This window comes from Canis lupus, chromosome 5 (genome assembly GCF_011100685.1).
Source record: "Canis lupus familiaris isolate Mischka breed German Shepherd chromosome 5, alternate assembly UU_Cfam_GSD_1.0, whole genome shotgun sequence".
NCBI lineage: Eukaryota > Metazoa > Chordata > Mammalia > Carnivora > Canidae > Canis > Canis lupus.
Window position 1 is genome coordinate 47912619 of NC_049226.1, and position 15854 is coordinate 47928472.

The following is a 15854-nucleotide window of genomic DNA, read 5'->3' on the forward strand; positions in this document are numbered from 1 at the left end:
AAAATTTTTGTGTTAAATGGTTGTACAAAGAAGAGGAGTGTTGAGCTCCTTAGAATTTTATTTTAGGGGAGACTTGTCAGTAGAAGTGATCCTTGGGTCAAACATTTAAAGATGAGTAGGAGTCAGAGAGGTAAATAACTAGTCCAAGGGGATGAAATAGTATGCGCATGGTATATAGACAGATATATGAACTGGGAAACTTTCGAGGAATTGTAAGTCACAAATTAGAGTGTTGTTGTTTAGAGATTATCATTGGTGGTGAGGGAGAGGAAATGGAATCTTCTATGATACTTTAGGGGAATTGGGACTATAATTCTATAAGGAATCCATAGCTTTTGAAGGGTCTGGCCTTTTTTTTTTTTTTTTTTTTTGAAGGGTCTGGTCTTAATTATGGAAGTAATGTGACCCAATTTGGTTTTTATAAAGATGAGTGTGCTACATGGAGATGGGTTGAAAGTGGGGAAAATCTGGAGGCAGAGAAACAAATTGGTAATCTTATAGAACTTCTTACAACAAACTATGAGGTCCTGCTGAAACATGAGATGACAGTGAGTTGGAGAGGAGAGGTGGGTTAAGAAGAAATGTTGAGGAGCTTGTCACAGGAGTCATAGGAGAAGGTTTTAAGGAAAACACCAATTTTGTAGATGATGTAAATAAAATAATAATGCAATAGTAACAAACATTTGCATAGTAAATAGGTCGATAATATTGCTGTGTGCTTTATTTACATTAATGTATGAAATGCTCACAACTCTATGCGTAGGTATTATTACCACTGAAGTAGAGTGATGAACACTGTGCTTGAAAATTTGCCTAAGGATTCAGACCCAAACAACTGACTCCAGAGTCCTAGTCTTCTTACCTACTAAAGAGGTGAAATTAACTGGTGAAATTAACAAGAAGAGTTTTAGTCAAACAGTGAAAGTAGAATTAAGTAGTGCATAGCACATGGTGAAAGGAACACAAAATGTATACCCTATTCTTAAATTTGGTTAAAATAGGAAACTGGGTTGATTAATGCATAAGAATGGAGTCATTTGAGCATGTTTATGTGCTTTGAGAAACTAGTGGAGGGGGGAGAAAAATATAAGATACAGAGATGCTAAAAGGTTTAATGAAGCAAGCCTATAGGACAAGAGTGATGTGATTATTGTTACATGCTAGAGGAGCACTGCTTCCTTTGGCAGGGAAATAAAAATGGTTTCAGATTTGGAGAAATTTATAGTAAAATGTTGAGGACTTTAATACTTTATAAATTCCTACTGTGAGATAAAAAGTAGAATTTCCTGAGGAGGGAATAATGTGGACCTGAGCTTTTTTTTTTTTTTTTTCTTTTTTAAGATTTCGTTTATTTATTCATGAGAGACAGAGAGACAGACAGAGAGAGAGAGAGAGAGGCAGAGACACAGGCAGAGGGAGAAGCAGGCTCCATGCAGGGAGCCTGACGTGGGACTTGATCCTGGGTCTCCAGGATCAGGCACTGAGCTGAAGGCAGCGCTAAACTGCTGAGCCACCCGGGCTACCCTGGACTTGAGTTTTAAGAAGGATTCTGATGGTTTGAATAGCTACTGTGAGGAAAAGGAATTAAGCAGGAACACAGATAAAATTGCTATAGCCCACTCAGGCCTCTGCATCTCTAGTTTCTTTTCTAGTTCAGTATATATAGATTAATCTTCCCACATGTCCAATTTTTTTAAGTGTTTTATTTATTGGAGAGAGAAAGAGAGCTTGAGTAGAGGTGGAGGATTGTGGTGGGTGGGACAGGGAAAGAGGGAGAAGCAGACCCCCCCGCCATGAGCTGGGAGCCCCACATGGGGCTCCATTACAGGACCCCAAGATCATGACCTGAGCTGAAGGCAGATTCTTAACCAACTGAGCCACTCAAGTGTCCCTTCCTACCTGACCACTTTATTGGATCCTTCCACTTTTAGGAAAATTTAATTGATCTCATTTCTGTTCATAATTTCCTGTCTTGATTAAATAAATCATAGACTCTGAGGCTTTATCAAAGCCCACAATGGCTGTTTATTTTACCCATTTATTTAGTGTGCTACCAGAATTTCTCAACTTTTGAAAAATGCTCGTTACATACTATCTTGAATGACTGGGTAGGTATTGCTTAGCCTGGCATTTAAAAATGCTGTACTGTCTTACCTCAGCTTGTTTTTCTAGCCACCTAATCCTTTTCCCAATTCACTCATGTCAGTCACGTTGCTCCTTCACGATCATCTTTTTTTAGTTTTTTAAGTTGATATTTTTAATAATCCACTTTCATTGTTAATATTTTTTAAACGAGTAACACTTGCTCATTGTATGTTAAGTTTTCAGTCATCTTTAAAACAAGAAGTGACTTTTCAAAGGTGATACACAAGACAGGTTTCTTTTTCTTTTGTGCTTTGTATTGTTTTACAAAATAATGGGTACCTGTCAGTTGAGGTTTTGTTTTTTGATTGAACAAACCTATATACTTTTCATGTTAAATTAGTAAAATAAATGTTTTAAAATTTTGTTTAGAAAAGTAATTTTGATTCAGCTAATATATCATTAAAATCAACACCAAATATCATCTTTATATACTTTGCATAATCCCTATACTTAACACATATAGAGATGATAAAACGCTGATCTTTTTGGAATTTGCAGTTTAAAAAAATTAATGCAAAAATGTGTTCCTCCTTCTTAAAAGTTAATCTAGGTCAAGCATCATTTGAAGCCATGGCATCAATTATAAATCGGCTCCACAAAAACTTGGAAGGAAATCATGACCAGCATGGCAGGAATAGCCTTCTCTCATCATATATCTATTACGTTTTTCGCCTACCAAATACTTACCCTAATTCACCATCACCAGGTACTATATTCCTTTTATTTTGAAACTCCCTTGCATAGATTGTATGTTTGCAGCAAGATTAAAATAATCTTGTAGTTCTAGTGGGATATGTTCATTCAATAGCAAGTATTTATTGAGTGCCTGCTGAATGGCATGGACTATGCTAGGTGCTAGAGTTACAAGGATAATTAAGTTACATCTTCAGGCATCATTATTTATACAGCTTCCTTTAATTTTAATTAGAGCTTGGTTCAATTAATTCTTGGAAAGGAACCTTGAAAATCAGTTCTGTGTCTGTGGAAACATTTTATCATTCTTTGTTTTGGTAAGATAAGTAGAATTTTTGTCATTTGGAATGCTGGACATTAAAGAAGAAATAACTGGTAACTTTGTGAAACCTAATTAATATAAAAGATTATTCTCCAGAAAAGTACTGATCTCTTCATGGCCAATAAAATTATATACCCTTTGTGAACAGCAGGGCCCAAAATGATTACTTGCTTTTTTGTATGAAACTGGTGACGATATGGTAGTGGGCGTGAAGTAGGGGGAGATGTCTTAGTTTGAATAACTCTTTGTTAGTTAATGATTCGGTTATGCGTACCTTTCAACCTGCTCATGTATTTGTATGAGTCATCATTCATTACTAATGATAATGGTAAGTGCCCTTTTCCAGCTATTGGCAACATTAACATTAATAATGGTGATAAATACATATGACATTCATTATGAAAACTAGACATAATAGTAATCCGACTTAAGTTTTAGCTCATTTTATTTCTTAATTGCAAAAAGAGCAGTAATTGACTCATATTCTGGGTTGTGATTTACTATGTCGATTTTTAAAATTATAGTATTTGAGGCTCTGAAGGTATATTGTGGACTAGATGTGTTCAATGCTCCATTATTTTACTCTTTCATTCAATATAGTATTCCGTAGTTTTTGCAAAACATCTTGTTTAAATGCTGAGCTGAAAGATTGTGTGAATTAATTAGTTGACAGGTGTGTATCATTTGCAAATATGAAGGATTTCTTTAAGAAAAGTGGAGATAAATTGAGGATATAGTTGCTGGGTATTTTTATGTTCATAGAATATGGTTGAATGATGGTTGAACATAGTTGATGCTAGACAGAGAAATTCTTGCCTTTCTAACATGGGCTTGAGTATACATATGTATGTATATCATAAGGATGCTACTTTGTTATAGTTCAAATTGTCATTGATGATACAAACAAAACAGTCTCATTTAAGAGATGTTGACAGTAAATTGGCTGTCCTTGTAGGGACTGTGTCAAGGACAGAGTAGGAAGGGTGGGAGAAAGGAAGAGCCATCAGCTGGATTATTTTGGGTCTTCAATACACTCATATCTAAAGTGAAAATAATATGTGTGCATGGTGTGTTTGTGTTTTCTATCTTGTTTTTTAGTGTATATTTAATATATAATCAGAAACATTGAGAAGATACTGACTTTATCATTGCATGTGGTTCTGTCAACCACTGTAAAATAGACTATTTTGGTGTAGCTATCATTAAGTTTTGTGTGTTTTTTTATTCACAGTATTTTTTCATTTATAAATAAAAGCAATTTTTAAAAATTAAAAAATAAAAGCAATTTATGATTTTGGGGGAATTTTGTAAAGTGGCAGAGATTATTTTCAGGTGCTTTCCTGACTAATTTCTTTGTCTAATTATGTGCTATTTTATATACAATTATAGGTCCTGGGGGTTTGGGAGGATCAGTGCATTATGCCACAATGGCTAGATCTGCTGTGAGACCTGCAAGCCTTAATTTAAATCGTTCTCGGAGCCTTAGTAATAGTAATCCAGATATATCTGGGACTCCCACGTCACCAGATGATGAAGTACGGTCAATCATTGGCAGTAAGGTAAACTGAAGATACTCTTTTTTTTTTTTTTGAAGATACTCTTTTATGTATTTGATTTTCAGTTGATGAATAAGTGAGAAGTGTCCAATTTTAATTTATTCTTAATTTAAAAATATATTTGAGTTAGTAACAGGGAAGACATTGTACTTTTCTATTCTATTAGTATACACAAAGTGTCTAATGTTTCTACTAAATAGGCTTGCTATTACAAACTGGTTTGTGTATTTTGCTCAAGAAAATCTGCCAAATTCAGAAATTTGTCCAGGATGACCATTCCATATAACTCGTTTTTGTCTGTGTGATAATCCATTCTTTAAAAAATGACTACATTAATTTCCTATAAAATTAAAAGAGACCTATCTGACTGCTGTGTAGAAAGGACATAACATCATTGATTTAAAATATGAACCTCCATCCCTTCTCTGAAACATATCAAGACCAGTGATTAGCTTTGATTGCTAATAGAGCTGCCTTTCACTGGAAAACTCTTTATAAGATGCACCAGGACTTGAAAAATATGATTTACTTAATAATGGTTAATGATTATTCCAAGTAGCAAGTGATAGGCCAGCTGGTATAAGATCCAGCTATATTTTGTTTACAGCATCTTTATTAACTCCCCTCCAAAAAATTTAAGGAGTTATTATTACCTTTTTATAGGTAAGATATAAAAATAACTCCAATTTTAAACAAACTGGGAGAAAGAACAGTTTAGACTGAGGCCCAAAAATCATGTTATGTTGTGTTTTGACCAAACCATTTCAAATGTAATTTTTGCTATTGGAAGGGAGGAAGATACCATTGTTGTTAGAATCATAGCCAACTTTTCTTTGGCACTTTTAGTCTATTAACTAGGATCTGAGGAAAAATTAATAAACATGTTTTAGCATCTGTGTTTAACCTTTAGCCTGAACTATTTATGGATTTTTTTTAAACAATCTGGGTTTGTTATGTGAAATACTTGAACATTGGTCAAAAGCCTCAGAACTACTCATATCTGCTCATATAGTCACAGAAATTTTACATTCAAAAGCTTTTTTCTTAAGATTTTATCTATCCATGAGAGACACAGAGAGAGAGAGAGAGAGGCAGAGGCACAGGCAGAGGGAGAAGCAGGCTCCCTATGGGTAGTCCGATGCGGAACTTGATCCCAGAACCCTGGGATCACAACCTGAGCCAAAGGCAGATGCTTAACCACTGAGCCAGGTGCCCTACATTTAGAAGCTTCTAATGAACTTAAGCATTGCTCTTTAAAGTAACTTAAGTAATTTTTAAAGTAATTGCTCACAGATCAAAAATATATTTTGTAGCCTTATATTTTGAATAATAAACATATATTTCAGTAACTTACAGGACTATACAGATATTACTCTAATTAAACAACTTCCAATTTTTGTAAATTCCGAGAGAATGATGTGCAGATATTAACTTGAGTAATATAGCAATTGCTGTATTCTCCCCCTATATATTTCCATCTTTAGAGAAAAGAACTTAGGTTTTTTATCCTTGTATTCATCCTCAGTTGTACCTCATTGTAGTAGTACTTAGCATTATTTATATACTATGAATATAGTTCTTCTGTAGAATGAGTCTGATTTTTGAAATAATAAGAAATTTTCCTATCAAAGAGCCTATGGAAATGAAAAAGACACTATTGTCCTCAAGGTTCTACTTTTAAAATGCTTCTTAATTTCTGTAAGATTTGCATTATGTCTCTTCTAGCATAATTCTAGAGTTTTCCTTTATATGATGTATTTGACAGATTATAACATCAAGATTTAGAACAAAGGTCTACATATATTGGAGTGATTATTTTCTGTTTTTCAAGTAGTTCATAAAATGAGACATAATAATGACATTAACTTCTGATGATATATAGTGTATGTTTAATGATGTATGTAAGCTTCTGAGACAGCCATTATAAGATGAGGATTTGTCTTATGACAACACAGCCTCTTCCTAATCAGGTTTTATTTAAATAGGTTTCATGTTTCCTCTTAGAAAATTTTTTGATAGTTACTTTATTTGGGACTGTCATTTAGTCATAATCTTATCTCATTGTTAAAATGATAAGGAATCTGAAGTTTATAGCTACTGTTCATTACCTGGAAATTCAAGATACTTTTTTTTAAAGATTTTTTTTGTGCGTGTGCGTGTGTGTGAGTGTGTGTGTGTGTGTGTGTGTGTGTGTGAGAGAGAGAGAGAGAGAGAGAGAGAATGAACAAATAGGGGGAGGGGGAGAGGGAGAAGCTGACTCCTCACTCATTGGGGAGCTTGACCTGAGACTTGATCCCAGGACCCTGAGATCATGACCTGAGCCCAAACCAAGAGTCCTATGCTTCACTGAGCCACCCAGGCACCCCAAGAAACTCTTTTTTAATGATTTTTGTCTTTCTCCTGCCTAGGCCATGGTCATACTCTAGATATTGTCATTACTAAGAACTTTAACTTATATAATCTTAATATCATGAATCTTGTTTTCTATTAGCTCCAGTGTTTCTCTCCAGTACCCCAGCTCCAACACTTTTCTGCAGTCTCCCATCATTTGATCTGATGACCTTTTACTGTGTCTCAATCCCTTAATGTTCTTTATTTGAGTTTAGCTAGCTTAAATTCCATGACCAATCAATGAAAAAATATTTAGGGGCACCTGGGTGGCTCACTGGTTGAGCATCTGCCTTCAGCTCAGGTCGTGATCCTAGGGATCATGTCTCCTGTCAAGCACCCCACTGACATGATAACTATCATTATAGTTATCCCTATTGTAATCAAACCTCAATTGCCTTATCCTCTCATTTCATTCACTTGCTTAGCCAAAGCTCAAGCCATAGTTGAATCCGGTTGTCTGTCCGTGCCATTTTAGCACCTGTTTGGATAAACATGCCTTGAGAACTATCATGATGACTGGTCTCATTTGAAATGAAAAGCCTGAACCTAGAGAGAACCCTCAGTGCTGTCAGGCAATTAAACTATATTTCTCTATTCCGTTTACTTTCCCATTCTCCCAGAAAAAGATTTCATGCCTTATTCCCTTACCTGCACACCAGTCTTCCTTCTCACTTTTTCTCCTGCTTCATTGAGAAAATGGAAGCCATCAAAAGAATAATTTTATAGACTTTTACCACCATATCTACCTACCTACTACTATCTATGACTATCCACTGCTTAATACAATACTCTGCTTACAGATGAACTATCCATTTTTGTAAATCTGTTTGTAAAAAAACTCTTGTCCCGTCTCACCTACTCAGGATCCTCACTCTAGCAATTATTTTATCTCTCTGCTACATCATCAGTTGCTTCCTATCTACTAAGACATCCCATTCACATTATTTATCCCATTTTTATTTATCCCAAATTCTCTCTAGTATTTCAGTTATTGGCTTCCTTACTGTGTGTCTGCTACTTTTTGTAGTAGAACTCCTTTAGAGTTTCCTATACTAGCTATCTCCAATTCTTTTACTCCCATTCTCTTTACCATACTTCTGTCAGATACTGCTCCCATCTTCCACCTAGCCTGTCCTTGTTAATGTCACCAATGCTCTCCATGTTGCTAAATCCAGTGGTTAAACTCTTAACATTCAGCTTACTTGAACTTACTGCAGACTTGGACACAGTTAAATCCTTTCCTCCTTGGTTTATTCTATTCTCTTGCCCTCCAGGGCACTGCACTCTCTTGGTTTTCCTTTTACTTGACTGGTTATACCTTTTCGGTCTCTGTGGATTCCTCTTTTCCTGATCTCTTAATCTGGAAGCGCCCCAGGCCTCTCTCCTTATTTCTCTTGTCTTTTCTCTTTTCTCTCTATACTCACTTGCTTGATATTATCAAGTCCCCTGATTTTAAATGCCACTATACGCTAATGACTCTCAAATTATATTTCCGGTACAAATATCTCTCTGAAATTGTAAACTCTGCTGCCTTTCCTACATCTTTTTGTTCAGATTTGGATTGATGTTAAAGATGGAACCACTGCTCGCTACCACTTCTACTACCAGTTGGTCTGAACTACCATCTTCCTCAATCAGTGAAATGAACTTAAAAGATGGTTTCACTGCTTCCAACCCACACTCTCTTCACAACATAGCAAGAAGAACACTGCTTTAAAAGCTTAAGTCACAAGAAAGCAAAAGTTAGATTATGTCATTACAGAGGCCCCTGTTGTATTTAGTCAGGAGAGTACAACTCTTGATTTTGGGGTTGTGAGTTCAAGCCCCATGTTGCTCATTCCTCTGAGCAAGATAATCCTACAACTAACTCCTACACCTTCTTTAAGCCTTTATTCAGAGGACCACCTTCTCAGTGAGGTCTACTCTGGCTACCTTATTTAAATGCATGTAACTGGTGTTTCTTTCTCTTCTGCCTTATCCTGGGGACTTCTGATCCCCTTATTTTGTTTCTTTATCTCATAACATTTACTACCTTTTAATGTAACATATAAATTAGTGGCTATGTTGATTTTTTAGTGTTTGTTTACCTGTATCACAGTATGAGCTCCATGAGGGCAGACATAATTGTTGAGTGATGTATCCTGAGCACCCATAATGGCCAGCATATTGAAGGTGCTCCATAGATACTCAGTGAATGAATGGTAGTAAGAATTGCAAGAATAAACTTTAAAAGTTGTGTTTTTAAAAAAAATTAAAGTTGTGTTTTTGTTTGCCTTCTTGCTGTTAAGATTAATTATATATTTAATAGTCTTAAGAGATTTGGCCTTATGAAAGTTTTGTTTTTTTTTTTTAATTTTTATTTATTTATGATAGTCACACAGAGAGAGAGAGAGGCAGAGACATAGGCAGAGGGAGAAGCAGGCTCCATGCACCGGGAGCCCGATGTGGGATTCGATCCCGGGTCTCCAGGATCGTGCCCCGGGCCAAAGGCAGGCGCTAAACCGCTGCGCCACCCAGTGATCCCGAAAGTTTTGGTTTTATACCTTATTCTCTAATATAAAATGCAGAACTCCTAAAATTCAAGAATACTTACATCAATAGGATTTTATTACTCTACTGGCTGTAAAATCAGATTTGTGAGATCTTTTTCATAATTATTTTTGCCAAAACTGATCTCTTTGCCCTGGCAATATTCTTTTAACATTAAATATGTGATTATGACAAGTTTGAATTTTATTGTTTTTAATCAAATGCCAGTGCAGTTTTAAGTGGATATGTAGTTTCTTTATAATGTATCATTCCCTATTTTTAAATTTATTTTTTAACACTGAGAGCTCATTATGTGCTGGGCACTATGCTGAGGACTTGTGGATACAAAGCAAAATCTTTGAATTCTAACAGGAGTGTTGATATAAAGTCAAATACAATATGAGCCTGGCTCAGGGAAGGAGCCTATCTATATTTTAGGGACAAAATAATGTTGCAGAGATTTGACAAAAACAAAAACGCTTTCATGCACATGTGTACACATTCGTTTAATCTGTTCTGTTAGGTGGAGATCAGTAAACATAGCTATGACATTAGGAAATATCAGTGATGAATTTGCTTAACTAAGTTATGATACAATTCTTAGCTTTATAACACTTAAATTATGACAGTTATTTGCTTTACAAAATAATTGCTCATAGGTTTTCTTTAAATAGTTAGCTTTGACTTGATGCAATTGTAGCTGCTCAGTCTCAGTATTGTGGGCATAATATATGATGGCATGAAGAAATTTATTGTTTATTCTTACGTTATTGATTAGCATGTGGCTTAGTTTTAAAGGAAATTAAAGAGTTGAAAAATGAATTTAAGAGTACAGGAAAATTATTGGTATTGTGGAAACTTATGTTGGGAAGAGCACAATTGTAATGCTGCAAAACTCAGATGTTTATGTATTTTTGTAACATGAGTAGTGGTTGTAAAAACTGCAATTGGCAGAAAGAACTTTATACAGGGGAGACATAATTGGGGGGACTGCTGAAAACCTTTGTTTTAACTTATCTGCTGATTTGCTTTTATTTGAAATAATGGGGTTCTGTAAAGGTAGGTATCTTATTTTAAATAAATCTGATGACATAATTTTACTGGTATTAAATATTGTCTCATTTGCTTTTCTAGGAAGCATTTAAAAGAACATGCATAGGAAGTTTTTGTTAGAACTGTTTTTTGAGTGTTTAGTATATTTGAAGCATTGTATTTAGTAATTTACTTCCATTTTCAAATTTGTTTTTTGGATTTTGAGGGAGACTATCATTATTCCTATTTAATACTAAGAAACTGAAAAAAATTAGGTTACTTACCTCAGGTTTTACAATTAGTAAGCAGTATAACTTGGTCTTGAACTTCAACACTTGCTTACACAATCAGTATTAAAAATAAATGGAAATGGATGATCATTGTATCATTTCAACCACTCTGTATTTTTGGAAAAATAGGAGGAAAAGAAAGGGAAATATTCTCCCCAAATCTAAGCTCTTAAGAGTTAGCAGTTTGTTTTTCCTCCTTTTTCCTAATCCTCATTCCCTCCCATAGTACTGATACATGGGCTTCACTCCCAAGATTCTTACTTGTTCAGAGGTAAGGCCCTGCATATTCATTGTTGTTGACCTTCCCAGGTGATACACGTGTCTAACCAGTTGATTATTATTGTTACTACTCATGTTTTTCCTTTACCTATCTTTTGGTGCTTTCTGGAGTGGATGCATACTGACACCCTTATTTTTTTGGTCTCTTTATCTTGGGTTGTCTTACTCCAACAGTCCTCTAAAAGTCCCTTATAACTGGCTCCAGTTCTATTAGCAGACTTCCAGGCCACAGCCCAGGTTGCTGAATCAGGATTTCTGGGGATGGGGCCCAGAATCTGAATGTTATAAAATTTCCCAATTAATGATCAGTCAGATCTAAGAAATTAAAGCTCCAGTTCCCTTCACCCGGGATAATATCTTTCAGAGAAGAACAGATGTAATTCACTTCTGATCATACACATTAGTAGCATATCAGATTAACTTCAGTGACAGTGACGGTGAAGATGTAATTCCTACAGACAGCGCCATCATAATGCTTTTCTTGATAATATTTATATAAAACAGTAGCCCATTTAATTACAACAAGCACAATAAAATTGAACACAACCCCCAAATCCACCAATATTTTTAGGTAAGAGCAAATATTAGTCATTTTCCCCCTAAATTCTTTTAATTTTCTAAATTTCTCCTGTTGGTCCCTTAAAAGAAAGTGAAAGAGGAAGCAAGGTCAAATAGAAGTATGGAATATCAATGCACACAAGTTTCAACCGATGAAAAAATGAAAGTAAAGTCTTTTAGACAAGAAGGAATGATTTTCTTTGATTTTTTTTTTCTTTTAAAACCTAGTTAGATTCAGAGGCAATTATGTTGCTAACTCATCCCATCTTCAAAGAGAATTTGGGGGGATGGTGCTGTGGGAACTTCAGTTGGTACTTCAAGGCGATCCCTTTATATAAAGATAAGTTTAAATGCTATAGTTAATGTTCTTTGTGATTTCAAAACAAATTATATTACATAATAAGGTAATTTTGGTGAACTAATATTTCTAGGTGCCTAAAAATGTTGGTTGCTTTAACAGTACTAATTAAAGACATGTTTGCTTTGGAAAGTCTAGATTTCTTTAAGAATAATTTATAGCATGCCACATGTAATATTTCTTTCCTTTCCAACTGCTTTCTATTATATGCTTAGGGTTTAGATCGCTCCAATTCCTGGGTTAACACTGGTGGTCCAAAAGCTGCCCCATGGGGATCCAACCCCAGTCCAAGTGCAGAGTCAACACAGGTGGTGTTTATATTAGAGGTTTCTTTATTGGCTGCTGATGTTTCCCTTTAGAACATTACTTTTAGTACATACTGTGATTTCAGTGGCTTGCTTTTTAATCATTAAAAAGTGTGTATTTTTGTTTACTTAGCACATTTTCCAACTACTATGCATGAATACCACCAATTGCACCAGTAATACTCTCCTTTCCTACTTCCTGTCTCCTCCTCCCCCCTTCCTATATTACCCTATCAGTATTTCAGTGCCTGCTGCTTATGCGATTGATGGCTTTGGTAACAGTTTCTACTGTAGGGGGGTAGCACGTTTTCAGTAGGAATTTTCAGAAATTTTGTTTGGACAAAACCTTGACAGTTTACCATCTGCTTTTGGTTTAAAGTGTAGCTATTGTCTTTTTTTCATTTAGTATTTACTGTCTTGTCTTTTTTTTTTTTCTTTCTTTTTTTTTTCTTTTATAATTACTGACTAGAAATCCTGGGACTAAGCTGAAATTAAATGTGAACAGTGTATGCTGTAAGATTTAATACCAAAAGCAAAAATCCATTTTTCTTTGTATTGTGTTGCAAAGTATGAAATTTGTTTATAACAGATGAAGTAGGTTTTGCTTACTTAAGTCTAGTTGCTTCATAGCTAATACTGCATGATTCCTCAAAATATACTTCTCATCTGTGTATTGGCTTTAGAGGGAAATGCTCTTATTCTTGAAGAATTTAATTCTGTGTTTAATATCGTAAATGTTTTATATTTGAAGTATATGGCAAATCTGAATAGTAGTTTTTGATAGTAGTGAAACACGAAAGAAACCATTCTAACCTTTTATTTTTCTTTATTGAATATAAAATTCTTAATTTCTTTATTTGGTCTGAGACCAGTGAGAAGTATGTTTTTACTTTTTTCATTTTCTTACTAGATGTGCGCATGTGTATAGATCACACAGATAAAAGTTTCATTCTTTGCAGCACTCTGAATTTATATAATCCTTAAAATACCCATTTTTTTTTTACTAAAAATATATAGAAACCATTTTGATACTTCTATTGCACTGTCATTAAAGCAGCTTAAAATGGTGAAAATTAGATGAGCAATAATAAAACAGTTGTTGAAACCACAGGAAAACTATTTTAAAAATTGTGTGTAACCCTTGAGCTGCAAAGTCATCCACAGCAGACTTTAATGTTATCTCGTCATTCATTCACCTCCACTCCATAGGCTATGGATCGAAGTTGTAATCGTATGTCTTCGCACACAGAGACGTCAAGTTTCTTACAAACATTAACGGGACGCTTACCAACTAAAAAGGTAGATTCATATGAAGACAATCCATATAGGGGGAAAATTCCAACAATTAAATAGATGTAAGATTTCTTTACGTAACCAGTATGTTACAGTAATTACATTTAAATTATTTGTTTAAAAATACATTTGAGCAAGCACTGCTTGTCTGATGCCTTTTTGGGCATACCACTCCAGTGTATGCTCTTTTATATTATTAAAATGTTTATAACTTTGGGATTGACTGTTTGAAATCAAATTTGATCATCAAATTTTAGTACCAAAAATGTATCAACTCTGAATTCTGTTTCTGTAACTGCTTCTGTTTTGTGTTTTAAATCTCCAGGGAAAGGAAGATGAGTTAGAAAAATTATCACTCTTAGTAAGATATGTTGATTTGCTTCCCTTATGCACAGTTTTGTTAGTCCTTTTTCATATTGATATACACTACTTTGCAAATGCTTTGTATGCATATCCATTATAAGGCAGGAATTTTCTGCTGTGTTTATAAAAAGACTTCAGATACCTGAAAACTTGAAAATTAATGGCTTATATCAATGTTTAAATTTTTGAAGGTATTTCCTAAATTGTACCAGCAAAGTTCATGAATGTAGTTACATATGTTGAAATATGTATTTAAGGCACAAACAAGATCGTATTTGTAACTGTCAGTTTTTGATCTAGTTTCTGTTTGCAGGTACAATTTAGGAGGCTATTTCCCACCTGTCCTTTTAAAATTACATTTTACTGCAAGATAACATGTAATTTTTTCAGCTGTTCAACATGCTACCGTCTTACATGTACCAACAGCCGTTTCGTTAATGGGTGTCCTCACTGCATCATTGAATGGTTCACATGCCTTATTTTGCTTATTCTCATATCTTCATTTGTAATTGCATTATTATTTGGTTTGTGTTATCAGCAGATATGACTTTGATAATAACTTTGGATTTATTCTGGATAGCTTTTTCATGAGGAGCTGGCTTTGCAGTGGGTTGTTTGCAGTGGCAGCGTTCGGGAATCAGCTTTGCAACAAGCCTGGTTCTTTTTTGAGTTAATGGTGAGCAAGCTAAACACATTTCTTTATACTGTTTTCCTTAGTTAACAGCTTTGTGTTAGTTCATTATTTTATCCGAAAAATCCTTTTCCATTGCCCCCTTATGATTTTACATGTGCCTCCAAGACAAATTACATTTATTACATCTCTAAATAAACACTGTGGACACTGAGCACAACTTAGGTGGAATTATAAACTTCTTGTTAACTATTTTTTAGAGATGATTGCAGAACCAGCTATCTTTTTTTTTCCCCAGCTATCTTTTTAAAGGAAACGTGATACATTATTTCTTAGTGTGGACATGGCTATTAAAATGGCAGTATTGTAGATTTCATCCCAAACATAGATAAAAAGGGCTTTCGAGATCTTTACAGCTTTTCGAAAGCTCTTAGGGAAATGCCACTTACAGCCAATTAAAAAGCAACACTTTTTGCTCAATTTAATCAATGGTATTAAAAATAAATGAATTCATATCTTAGTATTTATATATACATAAACACATATATACACAAAGGCAGAAAAGATTGGCTAAGTGTGTACAGAGTGGTAGCACTGTCCTTGTGGACTGGGTATTATCAAGGCACAGAGATTAAGTAGCTTGTCTAAGTTGGTATAGCTTTTAAATAGCAGAACTATGATTCAAACTCAGGCGTACTGGCACTAGAGACATTTCTCTTTAACCTCTAAGAAGCTGAAGTCATTGAAACTTTTTCTTCCAAAAGAGAAATGTGTAAAAAAATAAAGGAAAACAAAACAACAAAAAGAGAAAGGAAGAGAAACAAAAGGAGCTTCCAGAGTACATCATAGGGTAATTCTCAACATTGAATGTTACCTATATTGGGGATAAGAGGAAAATTTTTCTACAGATTTACTAATCCACAAAAGAAAGTAAGCCAGGGACCCTATATAATAAGTGATGGGCAACTCATTTTTTCCACTAGAGAATAAACACCAAGTTTTGTAATTCTTGTGCTTTTAATATAAGATCAAACTGTAATTTTGACTTATTTTTTGATGGTCTTTATATGTGTGTTCAAATTAGTTTAGAATAGTAAAAATGCTGCAGT

At 34.6% G+C, this 15854-nt stretch overlaps 1 protein-coding gene across 8 annotated transcripts in view; it reads left to right on the forward strand.

Moving 5' to 3' along the window:
- The window catches only part of DOCK7 (dedicator of cytokinesis 7), a 219131-nt gene that overhangs the window by 130603 nt on the left and 72674 nt on the right, over positions 1-15854 (forward strand). For 5 of the 8 annotated variants that reach the window (XM_038537305.1, XM_038537306.1, XM_038537307.1 and 2 more), the window contains exons 21-25: positions 2687-2851; positions 4550-4719; positions 12369-12461; positions 13668-13757; positions 14695-14790. In XM_038537305.1, coding sequence (XP_038393233.1) covers positions 2687-2851; positions 4550-4719; positions 12369-12461; positions 13668-13757; positions 14695-14790 — 614 coding nt within the window. The remainder of the gene's footprint in view (positions 1-2686; positions 2852-4549; positions 4720-12368; positions 12462-13667; positions 13758-14694; positions 14791-15854) is intronic. The other 3 variants (XM_038537309.1, XM_038537310.1, XM_038537311.1) reach the window with 1 other exon arrangement.